Genomic DNA, 25,882 nt, shown 5'->3' on the forward strand with positions numbered 1-25,882 from the left:
TCACTTCTTTCATTTCTAATCCTAGGATATAGCACTGATGTTGCTGGTACTTTTGCAGGCAAACAGGGTACAACAGATAAACCCTGAGGTACAACGCAAACGGTGTGATCAGAAACATGTCTCACTGTTCACATGGAGAGTTTGGTTCTTATTTGTCTGATAGGCCTAGAGGACAATAAGCTCATGTCTCATAATTATCTGTAAAATACCAGATGCTCACTTTAATCAAGAACAGATGCTGAGTTAGGCCATCCTGGATGCAAGCAGGGCATATATGTCAATAAATAATATATATACATGTTCCAAAGTTACTCTCTGTAAGCTAAATACATAAATATTACAATATATACTATATTTAAGGGAACTGGTTGTCATTATGTAACGCTGCACACATCCCAGTGAACATTCCATGGAGTTCAAGTGCTGAAAACCACACTGTTTTTTAGTGTATTAATAAGCACATCCCAGGAACTGACAGTACAAAGCAGAGCCTACCTCAAAGACCAAACTGTGGGATGCTCTAATTAAGCCCATGCAGAAAATGATCACTCTGGAAGGTGTGGGAAGGGACTGACGAGATTTGGATCCTAATAGCAAGCAATGTGTGCACTGTTAAGAAAGACAGAAAAGTTCTTCCTCATTCCATTTTTGTCTACCTTGAGGCAATGAGTTTCTTTTACAGTTTTACTTGGTGCAACGCTGACAATGATGACAAAGGCTCAGAGCCAGAGGGACTCAGAGGTCCCTAATGAAATATCAGTAGGACTGAGTAGAAACATATACATACATGCTCTGCTGAATAAGGTACAAATCATTTATTTGGAGGATATTACATCATCTTTACACCTGCCACACAAAATAAGCAGTAAACATGCAAACATATGCACTTGTTCAGAAACAGCATGCAACTGCTCTGTTATCAGTGTCAATTGCTACACTTTGCAGTACTAAAAACGGAGTTACTGGGAGAATTCCAAGATGAATCGTTAAAAGTAACTCTCAAACTCTGCTCAAATGAAAAGACAGTACAAGTATGAATCCATATGATACAGCGTATTATGCAGAGCCATATACCAGGTGACACATGCCGAGAAATCCAACTCTTCGTTAAGGCAAACATCCAGCCTTTAAACTAACTGAATTTGAATACACTAAGAAAGATTTCTATTATTATTACAATACCTACTTCCATGAAAAATCTTTCCCAGAAACAAATTTAGACAAGGTATATACCATAACAAGTTCACAGCACTCAGTGGTGCAGGAAAGAACAAACAGTTCCATCAGCAACAAAAAGCATATTAGCTCCAATAATCAATGTTTATACAGTAATTCTAGGTTAAAAACACACTGCTAACTTTGGGGATAGGAAGTGGGTGATGTTACAATTACCCTTCTCTAAGCCTAACCAGGGCCTGAATGGTTACACAGCTCTGATGATGAATGAGTTGGCCTAAGCAACTCGCCAGCTACAAAAAATTGTTTATAAAATCATAAAATCAAAACAAAAAATGGCTTGCATTATATGATGAACCGTAGTCTCAAGATACCATCGGGTATACAATATCAAATTCTTTAAGCAACAATTAGTTTAATACTAAAGAATCTGTGCACCCGCTGTCAGATCCCACCAGTAGAGCTAAAACATTGCAAGGCTTCCACATGATGTTATCTTCCTTGCCAGAGTGTATTTCTGGTCTGGGCACTTTTTGTCATTGAGTAGGTGAGAAAAGCTACATTGCTCACAGCCAATTTCTTTTTGTTTTATTCTCTTTTCTACTAAAGATAGTGTAATAAACTGTCAGCCAGATACTTTCCTCTCTTTTTCTCTCCTGACTCTCAAATAGTGCCATTTCTTCCCCCCACCCTTCTCTCTCTATCTTCCAATTATTTTATTGTTCTATGGTTCAATTCTACATTGGGTGGTGATGGCAGCACTGAAAGTCTTGCTTCACCCCTTCGAAAATATTATACTATTCTCAGGACAAGTAGAAAAAGAGTGGCACTGCACACTCCTGGAGTGGCTTAGAGAAATTAACAACATCTGTGAAACCCTTATGAACGTTTAACATCGCTTGAACCGAAGTCAAGAAACTTTGATTTCCCAAGGCTCTGGTAAGAGGTTTAGAATCACCAATGCTCTTCTTTGTGCTAGTTAGGATATTAAATGGACTCTGGAAGAGGAAATCACTGGTTATTTGAAAGGGATTTTTTTCTTTCTAATCCTTGCCAGTCTCTTAAAAAAAAAAAAAAAAGTAACATATTGTTGGTGTACTTCAAACTTTTGTAAATAACATTAAGAGAGTTACATTTATGTATGCCAGCTGAAGATTTGGCCCAAAGTTGCAAAATCAGTGCTCTATGCACAACTTTCTGAAATAGACAGTAAAAAAAATTATTCGTCAATCATCAGTATCAGCATTTTAACTCTGAGTGCCCCAACACATACCAGTGTGTTTGAATAGAAGTTAGCTACCCCACTGAAACTCGCTTCAGTGCTACCTTAATGTTCCACCTGTCATTTCAAATAATGCATCTCAGAGGAAATGTACTACCTATTGTCTACAGCAAACTACAGAAGAGCAATAGAGTTTTGACTGGGAGAGGATCAAAGGTGTAACTCCTCTTGAAAACAGAAATCCTAGCAGCTGGCTTGATTTTTAGTCTCTTTCACATACAATGTATGTACCTATCATATTATACAAATCTACATGCCCACTTCAAACATTCTAATTGCAATGCTGTAAAACAAGCATTTTAAGTTTTTAAGGAGAGAATAAAATTTTGAAAGACAGATTTTTCAAATCATAGAACAGAAACTTATTAATCATCAACTGATCTGTTCCCAATTACTGGCTTTCTTTTTATATACACAGAGTATATGATGACAATTTGGAGATGATATGCAAGTCTTAACAATTCTGTTGTAATCATGATTTTTTTTTTTTTTTTTAATGCCAGCAATCCTCCAGAAAAAGAACATCCTGTTATTTAGAGCATAATAAGATCATACAACAACTGCAGATTCCATTATGTGTTTAGTGGGCACAGCCGAGAAGTTCTGGTGCTGCCTTCAGGTTTGCAGGACACTCATTAGCAAGAAAATACTAGTCTGAAATATTATGCAACGATATTTCAGCTTCCCACTCTTCTCTCAGAATTATCCTACACTCATCCTTGATTGAAACTCAGGAGAAGTACATAAATATTTGTTAAGACAATGCCATAACAAGAATGAATCCAAACTAAAAAAGCTGATAAAATTTGCCAAGAAGGGAAGACAATATACTAGTCTACAATTATTTTTTGATGATTCAATTCAAGTCATGTCCATTGACTGTGAACATGCCCATGTGATCTAGCAGTGACCTAATACATAGGTAACTCCAAAACTAATGTCTCCTCTTTATTTCTATGGAAACTACAACAGAAACAAAGAGAACAATAGCACTATTTCAGAGAGCAAATTCAGAGCTACAAAACAGAATTTTCAAGATAGTCACTACCATTAGCTGTATGTTTTCAGAATTGATGAGCAAAAGCCTCCATGTCAGTCATAAAAATCTGTACTGCCATCCGTAATGTGGCTTCTCTCTTATCACTGTTTGCACTGCTGAAACACCTCACTGCGCTCACATCTGTTGTTTGGTCTTGATAAATTTTCAGCAAGAATTGACAAATGTCAGTGGGTCCCATTGTTTCTGTGTGGAGGAATTTAATTTGCTTCATACAGACTTCCACTTGTTGGCATTGTGGGCCATCATAATAGGAGACATTACTTTTGAGATTGCCCTGCTACCATATGTAATATAAATGCCAGTACAGAAACTTAATTTGCCTTTAATGATCAATACGTATTTAACATGCTCATATGCACTGATTTAAATCAGAGGTTGACTGAGATTAGAGGGACAATAAGTATAAACACAGCCCAGAAATGCTCACCTCCCCCCTTGCAACAGAAACTATGCATTTACCTGATGCGTTCTCGCTTTTCATCTCCATTTTCCTCAGTTTGAATTCACTTCAGTGCGAGAGGTTTTATACCCAGAGCAAAAGCAACACAAATGCAAGCTTGAATAAATAATTCATGCCAAAAGTGCTTTCATTATCATTATGAAAAGCATTCTATTTCATGAAAAAAAATTGATTTGTTGAACAATCATGAGCATTTGCAGATAATCAATGATTAGGAAAGAGACTTATCCTGTTTATGCAACTGAAGACATGTAACTAGGGAAATGTGTGATCTATTTCTACAGTCAAAATTAGGAAGGAAGATCCAAAACACAGATAAGCCAATACTATTATCTCCCTTCTCTTCAGCAAAATTTGATCAAAACTCACACAAACTTAAATATTACTTGGCTATCATCATATGAATAACTCACATGCTAAAGTTCATAGGGACACAAAACTTTGAGAAAGTATATATGACAAAGGAGCAAACACAAGGAAATACAAGAATTAGCAGAATAATAAAAAGGACTGTAGTTGTTCAATTATATGGGCAGGTCTAAACTATACCTTGAGAGAGAATAATTGAATTACAAAAGAATTTGCTAAGCTAATCTTTCCCTTTTCTGGAACCGAATAAGTAAGCTGGACAGACATACCATTTGGAATAAAATAGTTTTTAATTGAAAAAGAGAAGTTGTGATTTGAGGATATTTCTAAGCTTTTTCTGCCTACATGATCCCAAAGGTAAAAACACGTAGTTGGATGTAAATAACCAACCTACTCAGAACTTTATGACTAAAGGCAGTTAGTTTTGAAAGAAATCATGAGAAAAGTAAGTTAAAATTTCAAACGGATCCTAGTGCATCTGGATGGTTTTAGATGAGCCTACATGGATTTGTTTGTTCCTAATGTTTACTGAAATTATAGCAGGGTAGATAAAAATCTAAATACAAGTTCAAAAGGGACTTCTATGAAAAACAGAATTCGCACCTCTTATACTTATTGTAAATTTATCTCTTTATTGGCAATATTTTGGTTTTATATTAGCCCCACGTGGTTTAATGTGCTTACTAATTGGTCTTGTCTTGTAAGCATCCCACAAATCCATCTTAAAAAGCATTTCAAAGACAGATTCATTCAAATTTTGAATACAAGAAAAAGAAACTTTGTCATAAATGCTTACAGACCATAAGTGTGAAGAAAATACAGAGAAAAAAAAGAGGTAGATCAATACTGACAATATCTAGTAGGGGTGAATTTGTATTTCTTTATTCGAAATTACTACATACACAGCTCACCTAAAGAATTTCAATAGATGCCTTCCATATTAATTTGAGAGTCCCAGATTATTTTAGAAAGCACTTGTGACAGGTAATTGCTACGATCCATGAAGAGATGTAAAGGTATCCTTCTAGTAAGCAAGGTATATAAGCCAAAAAGAAGCGTGAAATCTGTTTATTGTGAATATTCAAAGGAAAAAAAACAAAACAATATACCCATTCATTTCATAAAACTAAAAATTATAAAGCAAATAACTGTTTAAAATTGCATTATTTAACATGGAGAATACCATAAAAAAAAATTACTCTTGTGTTTTAAAATGCAACATTAAAAGGAAAATATTCAGTACCTGAGCCAAGAAAATGTATTAAAAAGTAGTATAAAATCATAAAATAAACTGTGATTGTACCAGTGTAAAAGCACTTAAGTCTGTTCCTATAGTAACGACACCAGAAAATGTAGGGATTTTAAAAGGACATAAAGGCCGTAGCAACGTCACCTCCTTCCTGATAGTGGTAGGATAAGTTCAGTATGTGTACTCTGCAAGTACACATAGCAAAAAAAGGTAATCTACAACTGAAACAGTTACAAACCTCACTTTTTTTTAATTTATAACCCATGCTGAACCAGCGGTACAAGTTCTTGAGAAAAATCCTTTCCTCCTTCTGCATAAGAATTCCAGCTGGGTAAAGCTGTCTGACAGGCAGTGGCAGCATACCAGCAGTGGTATAAACCACTGTAAGGAAGTACAAGAACAGTTAGTAAGAATACTGTGCCATGAAACTAACTGAAGAGGAGGATCGTGGAGTCTGGAGACCACAACAAATGAAGTTATACACAAGTAACAAAGAATAGTTAAAAAGAAAACTGAAGCTGAGGAACCAAGGGCTAGAATATAGCTCGCTTTTTTCTTTTTTGTACGCTTAATAAATATTCCCTAATAAGGTGGAACAGAAAAGGCTCAAAATACATGTTCAAATGTGTGACAATAGCTACTAGCTCTGGCCTAGGAAAAAGTCAAACATACAAATCCTTCAGTCACTCAGAAACACAAAAAGAATAAAAGCAGGGAAGGCGAAGTGATTGCTTCCCTCAGTGCAAGAACTGAAGCTATAGTTCATGCTCTCAAGAAAAGCAGTCTCTATATCACTCAAAGCAAGTTTCCTCAGGTAGCCGTTTTCAATTCTCTCCCACGGGTGCAATTCTCTATGTGAACTCTCAACTGAACACATTACCGGTGTTCGTTGGGAAGGGCACAATTCATCAAAAAAACTATGAAGTCTAGAATGAGTTCTTTATGTTATCCTTGAGACTACCAATGTCACATACAGTTTAAAGAACTTTGTTACCAGTTATAGTGGCTTATGGACTATCTGTAGCTGAAATAGAACAGAATGCACGTGCGTCACTCGAAAAGTAATACCTCCTATTTATTTCTTTAGAAACTACAGAAGCTAAAAAGAGCATAGTAACACTATTTGATAAATTGTTACCTGAAAAACACTGTTTTTTAACACAGTCATCACCATTATCTATGTATTTTCAGCAGCAACGAACAACAGCCTTCATGCCATGCTCTTAAAAATCTGTGCCAGTAGAGGTGACCCACTGTTGTTGCCACCACTTCTGAAACACACCACCCACTGCCTTGCTGCGCTCACATCCACAATTTGGTCCATATAAATGTGAGCAAGCATCAATGAATGTCAGTGGGTGATATTTTTTCTACAATGAGGAACTCAATGGCACACCTTTGCTTCAGATACATTTCCATGCCAGACATCACTTTGACACAGTGCCCCTTGGCTGCCATCTGTCACCTGGCAACCAAATTTAACAGAATATTGGCAAGAAGGTTCAACTTCTACTGCCCTACTACCAACATCCACCTCTGATGTTGTGGACCAATATAGTAAAATGAGAGGGATTATTTTAGACCTTGTAGGTCAAATCTCTGGCATTTACAGCAGAATTAGCTTGCACAATTTAGTATATGCACAAGTATTTTCAGCAGTGGGATCTTGCTGTGTACCAACTTACTAAAAGGTTTAATTTTCTTTTTCACTTTCCTTTTAAAGAAACTTTGTTTTTTAAATATGGTACAAAAAACAAATAGTGAAAGAAGAAATCAATAGTACTGTGTGAGAAAAGCTATGGCTGAGACATAACAATAGCTCTATCTCTGCTGTTTCAGAATAGAAGCAATAAAGACAAAAAAGCAAAGCAAGGGAGTAAATCAAAGCCTAGTGGTAATAGAAACAAAGCTGCTAAAACCATTCACCATCTGCTGTTAATGCAGAATAAACTCACATGGGACAAGACCTTCAAAAGAGTTCTACTCCCATTTAGGCATCAAAATAAATGCCCAGGTTTTCAAATAATAATAGATAAAATAAAATGCCACACACCATCATACTAACAGTTGAGGTTTTTGCTTGTTTTTTGTTTGTTTGTTGTTTTTTCCAAAATCTGACCACAAGTGTCACAAGAGCCCAAAATGTCCAGGACTGCAGTGTTCCTATGAAATGCTCTTCCTACTTACAGGTGGTGATAATGCAGGTATTGTTTTTCTTCACGTTGGTAATATGATTTAAGTCCCAGTGTCCATAACAGTTATCAAACAAAGGTCTATAGGCCTTTGTGCTGATAAGAAAGAAAGACTGACAACAGGTCACATAAAGCAAAACCTAAAATATAGGTTGAATGAAATAAAAACCTTCCTGTATGTTAAGAAGAACAATGGGAAGGAAAACCAGGATGTACTTAGAAAGTAACTGGTAGAATGTAAATTTGAAGTACACTGGGCATTTCACAGACAGGTTTCTGGTACTCATTGGTCAGGGAAGAGCCAGACTTCTCTGAGTTACAGAGGCAAAGTGAACAGACATTTGGTTAGGAAGCCTGTGCAGACACCTTTCTTTATTCCAGATTCACAACCTTTTCTACTGTGCAAGCTCAGCAGCAGTGTTAGCATGCCTGAAATAGAGATTAATCTGCACTATGGAAAAATAAGCAGGAGTTCACTACCCATTCTTCTTCATTGCTCTTCTTTTTAACCATCCTGGTAGATAGAAGATACAAACAGCATTGGGAAACAACACTTCAGTGAATTTCAGCTACCTCCCCTCCAAGCCTTGCTCAGCATGGACAGCATGTTCTGGGCTACAAACAGATACGTATAGAAAATGAAGACTCAGAGGAATAATGTGCTTCTGATGGCATGAGATCCCTTCAGGCAAGGATGAGGAATATTAATAACACACTATGCTTTTGAACAAGCTCTCCTTGAAGACATAAGGTGAATAGAACTACCCTTTGCCTCTACTTACAGGAGAAATTCACCAAGACAAAGTGTCATAGGAATAAATACACACTACTGATGCTTTGTTTTGTTTCATAATACAGGTTCATCTCTCTGTTCTATCAGGATCAGCTCATAAAATAAGGAAAGCTCAGATCTCAGAAGCTTCCTTAATTCCCTGAAGTAAAGATTCCTTAAAGCAATTAAAAAGGTACTGAAATTCAGAAAGAAATTAGTGCCTTCCACTCCCAGGGATCTCTGAAAATCCTATCTAAATGAGTAATACAGTTATAATGGGTATTTTCCTTCAGATCTACAGAAAATCAGATGTGCTACATTCATTGCTGCCAGTGTGGCTCAGAGTTAATTCCCTATGCACTTTGCTGAAAACATACCCATTAATTGTCTCCTTTAAAGTTCATTCTACATCCAGACTATCAAATACTGTAAAAAGCCTTTTATATTCACTGTCAAAATATTTACACCACATTCACTAACAAGCAGTGCAGCACATAAAAGATAGGCGTTTGCATTACTTGCCTGAATACACCACTGGTATAATAGAGCTATAAATTTGTCTGTTAATGTCTCCTCAAAGCACAGTGCTGGTTTCTTTCTTTCCTTACTTTCAGATCAGCATATAGAACGCATTAGCCAGAAGGAAAACAGATTTCAAACTCTTCTCTTTGCACATTATTGTTGCCCATCAGAAAAAAATAGTACAATAAAGGGATTTAATTTTTTATGTTTCTAATTTTACGTCATATATACGTATGTATTTGAACTTCCCTTTAGAGATGGGCTGTCCTGCATTAAACTTCTGCTATTATCCCTCAGTTTTTCTCATCTATACAGTTTTTGAAAAGTAGGTCATTTAAAAAAATGGAACAATTTACCATTCTATTCTCAATGTCATCTTCAACCATATTCCATGAATGTAATTTAACTACTTATTATCAGTAACTTAATAAAAATTTAGAGGCAAGAATATTTTATGTTATAACGCTCACACTGACTTAAGATGGAAGCCTCTACGTTCTCGTAAAGTCAAGGTAAGACTGACACCAGGGAATGCCCTTCATAAACAATGCAAAAATTCTTCATAATTGTGTTTTTCTCTTTGGATGACAGGAAAATAGAAAATGAAAGTTTTATAAAAGGAAAAAAAAAAACACATCCAGGCCTGGATGTGTACAAGCAACCCAGACACCACTGTAGTTAGTTGACATTTTTAAGAAATACACAGGTCACTCTGAAAGTAACTTCTTGCATTACTACGTAGTAACAGGACAGGGCAACTAATGGATGGGAGATTTAGAATACATTCCAGGGTGAAATTTTTCACAGGGAGGGAGGTGATATGCTCGAACAGTCTGCTCAGCGAGGCTGCAGATGCCCCATCCCTGGAGGTTTTCAAGACCAGGTTGGATGGTGCCTAGTGGATGGTGACCTAGTAGGTGGCAACCCTGCCCATCGCATGGGGCTTTTAACTAAAGGATCTTTGAGGTCCCTTCTAACCCAAACCATTCCATGATTCTGTAATTCAAGAACTGTCAGACCAGACTTTATAGCATGGAAATAAGCATATTCATGGAGAAGTCTGACGATAAGAAACAAGCAGTCTTTGAAAGAATATCAATATGCTAATCCAAATAGAGAACTTCATTACAAATATTACTCCTGTAGGATATATTCACCTCTTTATCATATAAATGGAAGCGTATTTTTATTTCTGTTCAATGTGAAAAAAGCCAACTAAACATACTATCAATAAACTTTTGTGATTGATGTATGATGTGACTACTGCAAAGTAGATGTTAAAACCTTACTGTACCTCTTGAAATATTGACATTTGTAAAAACAGTAAAGTACACACAGGAACACACACAGCTGACTTGAGCAGCCCGACTAGGATAGAAACTGTAGGATGGTGTAACACACAAAAAAATATCTGAAGAAGCTGATTTAAGCTTTGATCCTGGCCAAGTAATAGAAGAGAAACAGATCTGCTCTAGTACAACAGTCACTGAGAAAGTGTTGTGTGTGAAAACTGAAATGCTTGGCAGTTTCTTAGAAAGCTGGACAATACTGTACTTTCTCCAGGCAGGCAAAATAGTTGCACTCATTTGGTCCTGATCATGTAAGTAACAGAAGAAAAAGAAAAACAAATTCTAGGTTGTGGGCATCGATTGCGAGCAATTCTTCTTAACTATATCAGTTACTGATCTTGTAACCTCCCATTTAAATCCTCATACTTTGATTTACTGAATTTGAATTTCTGAATTCAAAAAGGATAGAGAAAATCTTCCAGTATGCAAATGAAATCTACATCAAGGGAAAAGATAAGAAAGCCAGTCTGCAAAAGGAGAGGATACGAGATCAAACGCTCTCCCAGGATCTGCTTATGTTCTCACAGCTCCAGCCATCATAAATCCTTGCTCCTCCTGACTACTTCTGAGGGCAGCATAGACACAAGAAAATATAGAAGATCAAGCTTTTATCAAGCCAATTACACAAATGAACTTCTTGGTGAGACTCTTTTGCTTGAGTTTTCTGTAAAAAGACAAAGTTGAAGAATTAATTTTAAAAGTAGTCCCTTTTTACATGGCTCCTTCCTGGCTTCATACAACTAATTTTGAAGCAACGTTGTCAGATTACACTCCAAAGGTAGAAAATAAAAAAGAGTGGTGCACAGAATAGCACTACTATTAAATAGCCTTGGCCAGGATGACATCCACACAGAGATGTTTACAATAAGATAATTAAGCTGGGAGGTACAGTTCTAAACATGTATAACATTTAGAGAAGTATGTGAGGCTGGGGGAAATTATTCTTTGGATAAAAAGTTCATTTTAAAAACAATTTAAAGAAAAGGTAATATAAAAGCGGAAACCATTTGCAAGTCAAAATTATCCATCACAGGAAATTTTGAAAGTTGAAAGCATTAGAATCAAAATTTTGTGCAAGTTCTCTGATGCAGCACTAAGCTGCATTTGGAACCTAGAACTCAAGACATCTGCTCTCTTAGTGCGTGTGTATTACTACTTTCTGTAAGTGGAAGGCAACAAGTCTGAACAATTGCAAACAAAAGGTTTGTAAATGAGACCAGACTTACTACTGGAGAAACAAGATTTTAGTTAAAGATCTTTGCTCAGAACAAGACTTCAACAATTAACAGTAGACAAAAATGAATGGGCATCTCATCACCTGACAGATGGGGAAATTCACTGGTTTTACCCCAGCAAAATTTGCAGTAAATCATCTATGTCAGCAAAAAAAATAGTCAAATTGATGATCCATAAATATATTGGAGCTGGTTAATATGAATATTCCAGTCTTATAATATTTTTAAATATTACTGCATTTTGTTTTCAACTTTTAAAACTACAGATTAATTGAAATTTCAAAGCAAACGTTTTCTGTTCAGAAGGAATGGCTTTTATTTAAAAACTGACAACATTATTTTGAATACTTTTATGGTATTTCCAAGTCAAAAGATTCACCACAAAATAAAAGTCACTAACAACTTCTAATTAACAGTTCTGATTTCAATGAATATTTCCAAATTTCAAGTGTTCCACAAGAAAACATGCAAATAACCTGGATAACCTGGAGAAGAGACTTGATTAATAATAATCAATAAAAAATTAATAAGCTTTAATCATTTAAATATGCAGACATACTGACTACAATAGATCTTACTGTGGAAATAAGTAGACAGATGAAAGAGCACGATAAAAGCAGAAAGGGGCATAGGATTTATGAGTTGTTCATGACAAGTAGCGAAGTTCCTAACTAACTTGAGTGAACAATGCCCCTGCAGAAAGTTGTTTTAGAATTTATATCCTAATAAGCCTAGCGAGAAATTCTTAAATGGATAAATTGCTTCTGAGAATGAATCTCCTTTATATCCCTAAGTTCGTATTCCCAAGAACCAACGCTGCTACGGCTGTGCTCAAAACCACAGTAATTATAACGTTTACAACATTTCTAATATAACATATCCACAGGCAAGAAAACACTGCACCAAAAGTCGTCCAAGTGCATTTGGTAACTCTACTATACATTTTTTGCTTTTGCTCACATATGCATGCAGTGTCACTTCTAAAAGTGCTTTGCAGTTTCGTTCAGTCACTTGTTAAAGTGGCACAAACCAAATGAAACCCTGTCCTCTTTCTGAAGCACAAGAAGAAGAATCAGGATTCAGATACAGTACTAATACTATTGGATGACAGCATCATGTAAACGACACTTCTGTACAACACAGTACAGAGAAGGAAGAAACAAATTAAACAAATAATATCAATTAAATTTCAAGTGTTATGCTTTGAAATCTACCTATCACAAAATTACTTACAGCTGGTTAAAAATATTTTCTACCTATATGCAAACACAGACATGTAGGTGGGTTGCACTTTTCTGGATAACGCTCCATCAGAATATTTAGGCTTTTAAATTTTGGTTAAACGGACCTTCTCCTCTTTTGCTTGGTGACATACGTACCTAACCAATAATAAGAATGTTTGCTATTGTCAGTGTTTAACATTGTGTTTTATGCTCTTTGAAAGGAAAAAAAATCACTAACATTTGCACCATCATAAATAGGATCAGGTACCCGGGAATCTGAAGAAATGAATTTAAGTCTCTGAAAGGTTTTTTGTGTACTTAGAAGAGATGATATTGCATCTTGACTAACGTTAGAAAAACAGATTTTTAAAATGGAAGTGAGTTTGTTCAAACAAATAAATCTGAATTACGAAAGCAAGAGAGTAGAAGAATATGGAAAGGAGCAGGGTATCCTCCCAAGAACATTCAGAAGGACAGAAACAGTGCTTGTGCTGCTTCCACACAAGTTGTTGCTGTCTCGCTCCGATTTATAGGAGGGAGATGAGGTTCTTTTAATATTATATACCCGGCGTGAGATTAAGAAACAACGGTTCAAATGTTGGTCCGACCAGTTTATTATAATCTTAATCAGGGAGACGGGGAAGGGAAGGAGGGCGATAGAAAGGAGAGGAAAGAAGCAAGAATTGCGTAAAGCGGGGATAGTCACCACCAGGATCCAGCAGCGATCCCGTTGCACGACGTTTCGATGGTTCGAGGTAGAAGCAGTAGGGGGGGGAGAGAGAAGCAGCGTGGCCGGCCTTGGGCAGCAAGCAGGTGGCAGAAGGAAGTCGCGGAGCCGATCCAGGAGGAAGCGGCAGGACTCAGGTAGCAGGCCCAGGGGAGTCCGCCAGCACGCAGGAATTCCGTGGTGAGGGATCTGATGGCAGACACCTACCCTCATGGTTTTCGGTTCCTCTTTTATTCTCCTTTTTCTCCTGCCTACGTGACATCCCTGGGCGCTTGAGCAAGAGTCATGTGCTATCCCCCGAGATGGCCATCATCCTGAGATAAGTCCACACAAAAGACCGCTTCACAGCTATTTAGCTGCAGCTTACCTTCCTCTCTTTGCCCCTGGCCTTGTCCATCAAAGTTCTCCAGACAAAGGATTTCACCACCTTTGCCCAGAACTTGCCTGGACTTGTTCATCTATGTCCTTCAGACAAAGGATTTCACCACCTTTGCCCAGGACTTGCCTGGACTTGTATAAGTCCATCTGTGTCCCCAGCAAGCTTTGAGACACTGATGTTAGCAGAATAATATCTTACAGTTGCTCAGAAGTTCTTACTAAGAAGAAATAGATGTTGAGTCCCAACGTGGCAACAGAGAAGAAGATAAAAAGGGTTTAAGAAAGATATTAATATAAACAAAGCCTTCCCTGCACTGAGCATAAGTTCAGTACATCCTAATCCCCTAAATTAGTTTAAGTGCTCTACAAAAGAGTAGTTTCTTGATATGTTCAGAGCAATAATTAAGTAAACCACCAAAGATGGGCTTCATTTCATTTCTCCTTTTCAGATGTGAAGACAACTGTTAACCTGAAACATCTGGATCCCTTTGTTAACAGTGTTTTATCATCTCAGTAAAGGTAACATCTTGTCCTCATTATGCTTTGCGTGAAGCTGTCAGAAAATATCTCGAGAGTAATTAAGTTGTGCAGTACAATCTCTGTCATTTAATTTTACTGCTTTAGTTTTCTTCAGATGACTTCTCTCAATTTTGGCACGAACTGGATTTTATCAGCTTCACTATTCTCCCTTCACTCAACTATAAAAGTACATTTAACAAAAAAAAAAAAAGAAAAACAGTGCAAGAAGAAATAATTGTATTTGCAAATCAACAAGTGTTTAATCTGAACAAGAAACACAAGTCAAGGACAGAACATCTATCTAGAAGGATAAACTGCACAGTCCTTTAAATTTTCCAAAATAAGCATTACTGACTGGATTCTGGAATACTTCACATAGCATATCATTTCGTAATTGTTAGTTAAAAGATTAAGAACTATGTATAGAGTATAAAAGGAAGAAGTCCAGATGAGCTTTAGATTAGGAAACGTGATTGATAGTTCTATGGGCCCAAGTAACTTGTTTCTATTTTATTTTTATATCTGTAGCAGAAATAATATTTACAAATACTTAGCTAAAGTGCTTTACAGAATGGCAATTAATACCTAAAGCAAACACGAAGCTTCACAGTCACTACTTTTCAACATAAGTAAGGACTACTAGACATATAAAGTGTGCTTATGTGTAAAATGAAAAGCATATCTATCTGTAAATAGGCAAGCTTCAACATTTTCTGTAAACAAACATCCTGAATGGTGTAATATAAAATGTGCAGATGTATGGAAAGTTATTTTTATAATTTTACCAGCTAACTATGGAGAGGTGACATCCAGGTTGATAGTGTTCAGAGCCTTCTTACAGAGTCTTCTCGGTATACTGCTACATTAACTGGCTTTATTTTATGCAGGTATTGATCTGTCATTCAGCACACTGAGAATGCATTATGAATACAATTTCATTAATTTAACAGTCTCAGTGTAAGAGCATTTGCCCAATGAATAGACACTGAAATGTCTAGAAGTTAATTGAGTAACATGGTAGTAAACAAAATATCACATTACAGCCTTGAACAAGCTGCTAATTTACTAGAGCTGCTAATATTTTCCACTGGCCTTTTATACTGATACCAATTTGTATTGATGTACCTACGTCATTTTAATTTTAATTTGCTTTTTATCTGAGTCTATGAAAGTTTAGATTCTTCATTGCATCCAACAAGAGTCATTAAAGTTCCTGTTTGACCTATAAACAAGAGCTGACTTTTTCATTCTGAGTCTGTTCTACAGCAGCCCTGGGAAGGCAGCCAGGGCTCACTCGGGTAGGGTCCAGAAAGGCATTGTCAACAAGGTGCAGAAAGATCCAGCTTCTCCTTTCCCATGTTAAGTTTCCTTGCACCTTACAACATAGGTGACAGTTGCTGTATGATCCTAGCATGAAACAACTAATTTCAGAAAGAACCTAGAGTAGTGCTACAAATTTGGCCCACAGTTTGTAGCCAGACACACTAACACAAACACACTGAAGATGATATCAGTTCTAATGACAATTCAATTTTCTCTGCGATCACCAAAACTACTTAACAACGTAAGATAAATAAAAACTTCCCAGAGGCTCTATTGATAATGTTCTTCATTGTGAATTAGACACAGGAGAAAGGCAGTTGAACACACAAAGACATTTGGTTGATGACAAAAAATACATCCACCACTAAAAAATAATCAAGACATCTCCTTTCTATAATGAAATGAACAGATCCAAAAATTAGGAAAATTTAAGGAATTTTTTTTTACATGTGTACAAATAGCCACGTGCCTATCACATAATGTTTACTACCAAATGAATATGTCCATGATGGTCTTCAAAAACACATTTCACAATGTACATAGAACATCTCATAGATGTTGAAGAAGCTGTCAAGACTTGTTTTGGAAATCTCAATGACGACTGTAACGGCAAACCACAATAACAGAAGAGCTCACTCAATATAAGGAGAAAAATCAAAGTCACAGATAACATGCAGCCCTACAAATGAAATTTTACAATCTATCTTACAACAGGAAACTAAGCAGAAAATATACTGAGTTCTTCACTTTCAAAGCTTTTTCACTGGTGAAGGAAAATGTTTTTGCCTGAGAGTATATTCACTATAATAAGGTTTAAGAATGCGTTATTTTTTTTTTAGTAGTAGTCAAACTAACATTTGTTCTCCTGATCACATTACTGGACTTAGAAGGGATCTTTCTACACGCCTGTTTGTTTGTTTTTTAACTAAGCAGTCATTAAAGATTTTATTCCTAAATCAATACCAATTTAAATCATGCTACAATTTAGAACATTTTCCATATTCGTACTAAAATAACATCCCAGATAGATTTCTATTAAGCAGTTTGTTCGTGGTATTTTCTGTAAGTACTTAAGAAAATGTACTTCTTTTTCTAACTCAAACTAAAATAAGTCAGGGAAAACAATACGTTATTTTTCTTGTCATACAATTGACTAGATTTCAGAACTTTAAGCTAACTTGTTAATTACAGTCCTTTCTAGGTGCTTGCAACTTTCTCGTGTTTTGATTTAGTCAGTCAGACACTGAAATACTGTTGGAAGTAAAACGAGAATAATATCTGGATAGTGAAAACATGCCCAAAGAACAGCATGATAATAACCATATGTGGCTCTTGCAGTGATCCAGATCTGGACATCCTTTAGAGTCCACCCCAGTTCTCTGTTAAACCATTAAAAATGGTCACCATTACCTACAACTGCAATTAAAGCAAATGAGCTAGCAGCTAGACTCACTTGAACATTGTTATCTAATTTTCATCCATCAAATAATTTTACTTTTCATCATAAGAGGATCTGGACACAGGTTCAGAGTATGCAGAATCCCTTACTGCAACCGGCACCCTATGATCTCAAAGCTTACATGCTTTTACACTCTGAAAACAACAGCATGGTTAAGAGTGAAAACAGAAGCAAGTTCTGTCCCATGGTTAATTAACTCTGTTACCTTGCACAGAAACATCTATAAATGTTTGCATCTCACTACAAATCCAAAAGTACATCATCAAGCACAGTGGAATGGATTTACAAAAGCTATGTGCACTCAAGAAAGACAACAGTGACAGCATTAACAGCAATGGCAGAACGTTCTGTGGAATTCCATATAACTTAACTTCCATATCATGGATTAAGGTCTATTATGTGTTATACTACAGGTATAATCCTGGATGCAGAAGTAAGGAACGATACAGGAACAATATGCTAATCACTGTGTTATTCTATCGAGCTCTTTTGGAGTTTTACCTCAAAGTTTTACAAGAGGGTGATGTGACAGTCCCATTCACTGAAAGACAAGGAAGTAGAAAGAAGAACTGACTTTTCTGAAATTCAAGAGGAAAGAAAAGAATTGTCATTCCCTTGCAGGAAAAGAGTGAATTTGTGTTTCCCACTCTGCACCTCATCCTGCCTTCATGCCAGAATCATATCGAGAAGCTACTCATAAAGGTTTAGCTGCCAACAGACTCAGAGAAATCTCTTTGCTTTGTTTCATATCATCTCCTACTGTTTATCTCCCGTGGTGAGAGCACTTTAAGTGTCACAATCTGCTTCTAACTGGTCGATCTATAGTTAAGACTAACCAGCAACATAATTTTGTGCAGGTGCATGCTTTCCCCCCCTGCATGACTACGCAACATACCTGCTGATACCCTGTTTGAGAGAGGTAGGTTTGCTTAGCAGGAAAATAGCATGGTTTCAAAAGAGCTGTCCAACTGATAACTTGTCATCCTTTGCCTACAGGCCGGATCAATAGCACCGTGTTTTCAGTACTTTGCGTAGTAAGACGGAAGGATCAGTAAGAAGGCTGAGCAACCAGGAAAATTTTCTGACCTTGAGTCTAAAGACATTTGCTGTACTTCAAAGAGAAAATACTGCAGGTAAAATAATAAATGTGACTTACTCTAGTGTAAGCTGAAGAAGGCTAAGTGGATGCCTGTAAAGCAGAATGTATGTTAGTGTAACCCTGCAGGCAAAGAAACAACGGCTGCAGGAACACATGACAATCAGATATGGATCACTAATTGGTAGGATATCAGTAATTTGTCCAACACTAACAAGGTTCTACCCAGAACACATGTGCTATGCTAGAAAAGGAGAAATATCCAGAAAAAGAGAAATATCCAGATCCAGTATTTAAAGATATGTAGTATGAGCTGAATACCTTATGCTGGCAACGACTGACATCTAAGTGCACTTTGCGTGCAGATGAAATAACTAATGAAAACACACGACTGACACTGAAAGGAGAAAACATGATCCATTGCCTATGGAGCAGACTACAGTATATGTAAAACAGAAGCACAGCTCAGATTCAGGGAGTTGGTCAGACAAACAAGGCCTTCTGCATTCACTTTTATCATAATACATGATGAACATAATTTTCTCCAGTCATAGAATACACAACCTTTGTAGGTAGAAGGGCATTGTACTTGAACATATTCGTCCTTATTTTCTTTAAAATGCGTAAGTTTTAGGTCCTTGTATATGTTTTTTAATTTTTTTTTTCCAAATAATCTATGCTCTCACTTGATACTTTTTTTTAATATAAATATTTCTTTCATTTCCATAGATAAACAGCAGAGCTCTCAGCTCAGGAACATCCTGCATCAATGGACAAGGGAAGAGCCACTAATATCATCTATCTAGACTTCAGCAAGGCCTTTTACACAGTACCCCACAACATCCTTCCCTCCAAACTGGAAAGGTACAGATTTGATGGATGGAACATTCAATGGACAAAGAAGTGGCTGCAGGATGAAGTCCAGAGAGTGGTGGTCAATGGATCAATGATGGATCAATGTCTAATGGAGATCAGTGGTTAGTGGTGTCCCTCAAGGGTCAGTGCTGGGACCAATGCTCTTCAATGTCTTCATCAGTGACACTGACAGTGGGGCTGAGTGCACCCTCTGCAAGTTTGCTGATAACACCAAACTGTGGGGTGTAGTTGACATAGCAGAGGGACAGGATGCTTTCAGAGGGACATGGACAGGCTTGAACAGTGGGCCCAGACGAACCTCATGATGTTCAACAAATCCAAATGCAAGATATGGCGCATGGGTTGAGGCAACCCTCAACCAGCTTGTACCAATACAAGCTGAGGGATGAAAGGATTGAATACAGCCCAGTCGAAAAAGACCTAGGGATACTGGTGGATGGGAAGCTAAACATGAGAGAACAGTGTGACCTTGCAGCCCAGAAAGCCAAATGTACACTGGGCTGCATCAAAAGACGTTGTATTGAGGGACATGGTTTAGTGGGAGCTATTGGTAATAGGTGAACGGTTGGACTGGATGATCTTTTAGGTCTTTTCCAACCTTGGTGATTCTATGATTCTATGCATGACCAGCAGGTCGAGGGAGGCGATCCTGCTCCTCTATTCTGTACAGGTGAGGGCTTACCTGAAGTACTGCATCCAAATGTGGAGTCCTCAGTACAACAGAGACATGGACCTAATGGAGTGTGTCTAGAGGAGGGCCACAAAAAATGATGGAACACCTCTCCTAAGAGGGCAGGCTGACAGAGCTGGGGCTGTTCAGCCTGGAGAAGAGAAGGCTGCGAGCTGACCTGATAGTGGCCTTTCACTATCTAAAGGGGAGCTGCAGGAAAGAAGCAGACAGACTCTTTAGCAGGATCTGTTGTGACAAAACAAGAGTAAATGGATACAAGCTCCAAGAAGGTAGATTTAGGTTGGATACAAGGAAAAGATCTTTTACATTGAGGGTTTACACTTAGGGTGGGAAGACATAAGAACAGGCTGCCCAGAGATGTGGTTGATGCCCCATCCCTGAAGACTTTCAAGGCGAGGCTGGATCAAGCCCTGGACAACCCAATCTAGCTGTGCACATTCCTGTTCATTGCAGGGGAGTTGGACTAGACGACCTTTAAAGGTCTCTTCTAACTCTACGGACTGTATGATTATACAATCTCTCCTTTTTACTTTATATAATGTGATGTTACGTACAGTCTGAATGAAATAGCTATAGTAATTGAGAAAAACTAACCACCTACAGTCCACTTCAATAAGGCGACAACACAGAGCACTAATGTAAAATTACTGGCAAATACACTAAGCCATCACTGTGGCCTACTAAATGAAATCATAAATGCTCGTTCTAATAGAAGCACACAGAGAAGAAAATCTTTAAAAGTGTTTTAAATAGAGGGGGCAACAAGTCTCCAGAGTGTAAATCAATTTCATTTTTAATAGCAAAATATTTTTCCATTAAGCGATTAATAAGCTCACCCAGAAGTAAGCTCTATGAAAAAGATTCAAAGAACTTTCTGGCACAAGCTTAAATTTGGAAGGACATACTTAGAAAAAAAAAAACAAACATTTTTTAATCTTTGATCAGGCATGGCACCTGATCAGTTTGTATTAATGAAACTGTTAACACTTTAAACTTGTTTCCACTCCTGTGGTCACCTGTGATTTATAGTCTCACATTTTTAGCGTCTACAATATCTCCTTAGTGAAATTGCCTTTCTCTATCTCATCTACATCTTTAGAACATAGCTTCCAGTTAACAAGCAGTCAAGAAGGACAAAGTATTGTAGAAGAATAAGAAAACTAATTTCACATTAGCAATTAGCCTATTCACATTAATTATTCATTTACCTCATTCTACAATTTCCCTGCTGCTCTTTTGAGCTTCCTTTCTCCTTGCCACACGCTACAGCTCACATTACCTCACTTTGATACTTTGCTCCCTTCCAAGTGGAGCCATGAGTCTAAAACATTTATTTTGTTTGCTAATAACCTGCCTGTGTAGACACTTTGGAACTGTAATGGCACTAGAAATACAATTCCAAAGCCTTCAAAAGAACCAACACACTAAAACAATCATCATGAGCTAAGTAGAGTGACTTGGTATATGAAGGATCATCTTAGTTCTCAGAAAACAGCAAAACATCTATTATTTCTTAAGGAAGAAGCAGAGAACTGAATTAGAGCTGATGAAGGATTTGGATTTTTGCCACAATTTATGTATCTGACTTGACTTGTAACATCCATAATCAAATGCAGAAACCTATTGCAGGATCTGAACACAACTCCAAATTTTGTCTCAGAAAAACACTATCAGAAATGCAGTAGATGTTTGATAGTGAATTATTCTGGGAGTATGAAAAACAGCGTTCCATCTCCCAAAAAGTGAATAGGTAATCATGATTCTAATAGCTATGTTTAAATCCACCCATGTAGAGAACATGTAGAGCCCTGCAAGGACAAACTTCCTCTTGCATAGCATTCCAAAACATAAAACCTATACGTGCAGGTTATAAACACTACTACTTTATAATTATTTAAAATAAATTAAAACTACAGTATGGCTATTATCTACAGGCTATGGTGCAAAACCAGATTGATCCTGTCGTCAGTCCTCCAAATGCTAGACAGATTTTCCAGCCTGACTTGCCTCATTCAACGTGTAGCGAACTCCTTATTATCCAACAGAGGGCTCTTTTTCATCCTGCATAACAGTTGGCATATGAACATCATTCATCTCTGTGTCTCAATTCAGCAGTGATGAAAAGCATGAGACTAACAGCCTTGGAGACTAATGTGCTCTGTGTAAGCACAGAATAGGGTCAGTATGGATGACAGAAATGTATACCTTTTTACTGATGCCTAACAGTACGCCTCTATGTATTCTCTAATGTAAAGTTACATGATGAGAACATAATTTGGGGACCAAACTTGTTTCAGATCTGCTCTTGGTAAGACTTCCAGAAAAGGTGATAGCAAGTCCTAAAAACACTTGTGGTTATATCTACGTAGAATAGGAATGACGACTAAAGGCAACCTGTGTATTCCTTCAACCAGATGGCAATAACCATCAGCGTGCACTGACCTGGTATTCTCCCCCAGCACTCACAAGCCATGAAGTTTACAGATATTCTTTTCCTGGAGAAAAGAAGGCTGCGGGGTGACCTCATTGCAGCCTTTCAGTACCTAAAGGGAGCCTACAAACAGGAGGGGAATCAACTCTTGGAAAGGGTAGATAACAGCAGGACAAGGGGAAATGGTTTGAAGTTGAGGGAGGGAAGGTTTAGGTTGGATGTCAGGGGGAAGTTCTTTACTATGAGACTGGTGAGGCGCTGGAACAGCTGCCCAGAGAGGCTGTGGATGTCCCGTCCCTGGAGGTGTTCAAGGCCAGGTTGGATGGGGCCCTGGGCAGCCTGGTCTGTTATTAAATGGGGAGGTTGGTGGCCCTGCCTGAGGCAGGGGGGTTGGAGCTTCATGATCCTTGAGGTCCCTTCCAACCCAGGACATACTGTGATTCTGTGATATTCTGAACAGAAGCCTTTGAACTATTCTTTCAACCTCCAGGCAAGCGGAGGTGACACAATGCTGCATTAAGCACTTAGCAAACATACATGAAGCCACATTACAGGCAGGCAATATGCAAATTCCTCATTTAGTCATCTCACATTATACTCAGCATACTTATGAGAGATCCCACTCATATTGTAGATAAATAACATCAACAGTAGTAAGACATTGGAATCAACTAAGCTGGGGAAATATTTAGAAATCAACCACTCCCCAGACAAAAAGGGAACTAACACTATTGTATGTTCTGAATGAAGAATAACTAAATACTGAACAGAATATGTGATGGCTAAATGTCCTACATTTCTGAAGTTTCTTCCAAAAATAATGGCTGGAAACCAGTGGGAATAGGAAAAAAAAATAACACGATTAAGCAGATTTCAAGCAAAAGAGAAAGGCTAAAGGACAAAGGAAAAACAGAGCAAACAAATTATACTATCACAGAATATCCTGACTTGGAAGAGACCCACAAGGATCATTGAATCCAACCCCTGGCTCCACTCAGGACCACACAAAGATCAAACCTTATGTCAGAGAGCATTGTCCAAATTCTCCTTAAACTCTGGCAGCTTGGGGCTGCGACCACTGCCCTCACAGACTGTTCCAGGGCCTGACCACTCTCTCAGTGAGTAACTTTTTCCTAATACCCAACTTGATCCTCTCCTGATGCAGCTTAATAACATTCCCTCGAATCCTATCACTGGTCAACAGAGAGAAGAGATGAGCACCTCATCATATTAATGTAATCCAAGATAAAGATCTTGGGTTCTAAAGATAACAGCAAAGACATGTTTTTTTATTATTAGTCTTTTTTAAATTTAGCCAAACAAAAACAACCCAAAGCCTTCATCTCTATACGAGTAAAAATATCAGACATTTATAGTACAATTTGAAGACAGCAAATAGGCGACTGCTTAATCTTGAATAAAAAGCTGAAGGACCTGCCAGTCAAACCTGATAAGCAAGGGCCTACTGACCTCAGCAAAACCATGTAATTCTGTACCTAACTAATGCACTTCTTCAATAATGCTGTAATAGATATCTTAATGCACTGCACTCAAAAAGATCTTAATGTGAGCAGAACAGTATCCTCCCATTTTATGGTCCAAAACTGGGATAGAAGAAAATACAGAAGTTCTTCAATGATGTTTTTAGAGACTCTTGAGGTTTTGAAAACCCATTACCATAATATTAACAATATTAAATACTAGGCAGTAGTCCTTTCCATAGAAACACCCACCTATCCAAACAATTATTGCGTTATTGTTTATTTGGTTCAAGTAGTTAGCCATAATTCTGGCTTTGCAGAATAGCTTTCATTTGTAATGCCAATTCCTTATGCAAGACAGACACATTCTTCTGTATTCCCAGGACACTCAGAAAAAATTAAGACGTCAATATTCCTTGTTTGCAGAACAACGAGAGAAAAGAAAGATACCACGGTATGCAAAGTGCAACAAGTGTTAGACACATGAGTTCAAATCTTGCTTGCAAATCAGGTAAAGAAAAAACTTAATGTGATATGTTCACATAACATACCACTACATTATTTGCCACTTCATTTTAGTGTTCCCCTCATCCCATCTTGGTCTGTTCTTCCTGCTTGGCTTGCCATAATACAGAAAGTATATATATATATATTTTAATCAAAATACTTCTGAAAAACATCAGCTATTTGAGTCACAAACCAACTTAATCAGAAAAAGAAAATAGGAAAAGCACATACTAAGAAAAAGGAATGATGCAAAAAAAAAAAAACACTGAAAATGCACCAGGTTTCACATTGTCAGTAGACATTCCTTTCTGAAAGGAAAGGTCAGTAAGATTTACCTCCTGAAGGTACACTTACAGCTCTATTAGATGGGAAAGTAAAGACCAGGTTATTACCGTGAAACCACTGAGCAATCCTGTTGGTGTTCCTCTCAAACCCAGCACGTCGAGGGACCTGCTCTTCTCTGAACCAACGAATGATAACTTCTCTTGAAAAGGGTCTAGAAGGACGTTCCCAGATTTTACTACATTAGAAGGCAAGAAAGCGGTCACATAGGGAATCAGCAGTGTAAGAAAGCAAAGGTCAATATAATTCAAAATCTCTTTTGTATGTATTTTACAACACACACCTAAAAATACAGCATGTTCAGTGTAATTGCTGTTCAGTATAGATCACTGAACAATTTTAATTGCACAGTATGCAAAAGGAAAAAACTGAATAAGCAAATGGGACAAGGTAAAACTACAGGGGTTGTGCTTCACATTGAAAAACTAGAGATATGACACTAAACCTGCATTCCTTAGAAGCTGAAGGTCTGCCTCAGACCAGCTGTAAGTAACCACGTACTGTACATCTCCCCTTGAATTCCCACCTCATCAGAGAAGGAAAATTTTATATACCCACATCCTTTCTTCACTATACTTTTATTAAGTGTAGGAAGTTGATCTATATACATTTACTTATATGCTGTATCACAGTATATGTTTAAAGCATAGCTTATAATAAATAAGCAGTATTGAACATGAACCGTATAACCATCAGAACATATCTCAGTATTCTTTTTCAAGCCCTTTTTCAAATCATTCATGTCTGGTACTACCAAATTCACAGAATGGCATGGGTTGAAAAGGACCTCAGGGATCATCTAATTTCAATCCCCCTGCTATGTTCAGGGCTGCCAACCACCAGAGCAGGCTGCTGAGAGCCACATCCAGCCTGGCTTTGAATGCATCTAAGGACAGGGCATCCACAAATTCCTTGGGCAAATTCTACTGAAAGTATCCTCACTTCAGAAGCTCAGAACTTCTTGTTACAGATCATCTCTTTTAAAATACATCATTTTCAGTAGTGTTTATAGTACTCCATTTCAAAAAAGACTTTTATTTAAGTTGCTCAGAAAAATAATAACAGCTCTGACAAGTTGATTTGATGGTAATTTTAAATATTCTGCTATCTCTCAGTCAGTGATATTTTGATTCCTTTTCAAACTGCTTTTGCTACTACTGTCA

The 25,882-nt window shown here is 37.4% G+C and overlaps 1 protein-coding gene across 2 annotated transcripts in view; it reads right to left on the reverse strand.

Annotated features, from left to right (window-relative positions):
• SH2D4B (SH2 domain containing 4B) overlaps nucleotides 1-25,882 on the reverse strand; it is a 68,269-nt gene that overhangs the window by 8,427 nt on the left and 33,960 nt on the right. The window contains exon 1 of one of the 2 annotated variants that reach the window (XR_014884695.1): nucleotides 13,824-14,978. Coding sequence is in view for 1 of the 2 variants with exons in the window: in XM_003207781.5 (XP_003207829.2) it covers nucleotides 24,770-24,897 (128 nt within the window). In the remaining variant the exon portion in view is untranslated. Of the gene's footprint in view, nucleotides 1-13,823; nucleotides 14,979-24,769; nucleotides 24,898-25,882 lie in introns of those variants that run through there. The other variant, XM_003207781.5, reaches the window with a different exon arrangement.

This window comes from Meleagris gallopavo, chromosome 8 (assembly GCF_905368555.1).
Source record: "Meleagris gallopavo chromosome 8, MGAL_WU_HG_1.1, whole genome shotgun sequence".
Classification (NCBI taxonomy): Eukaryota; Metazoa; Chordata; class Aves; order Galliformes; family Phasianidae; genus Meleagris; species Meleagris gallopavo.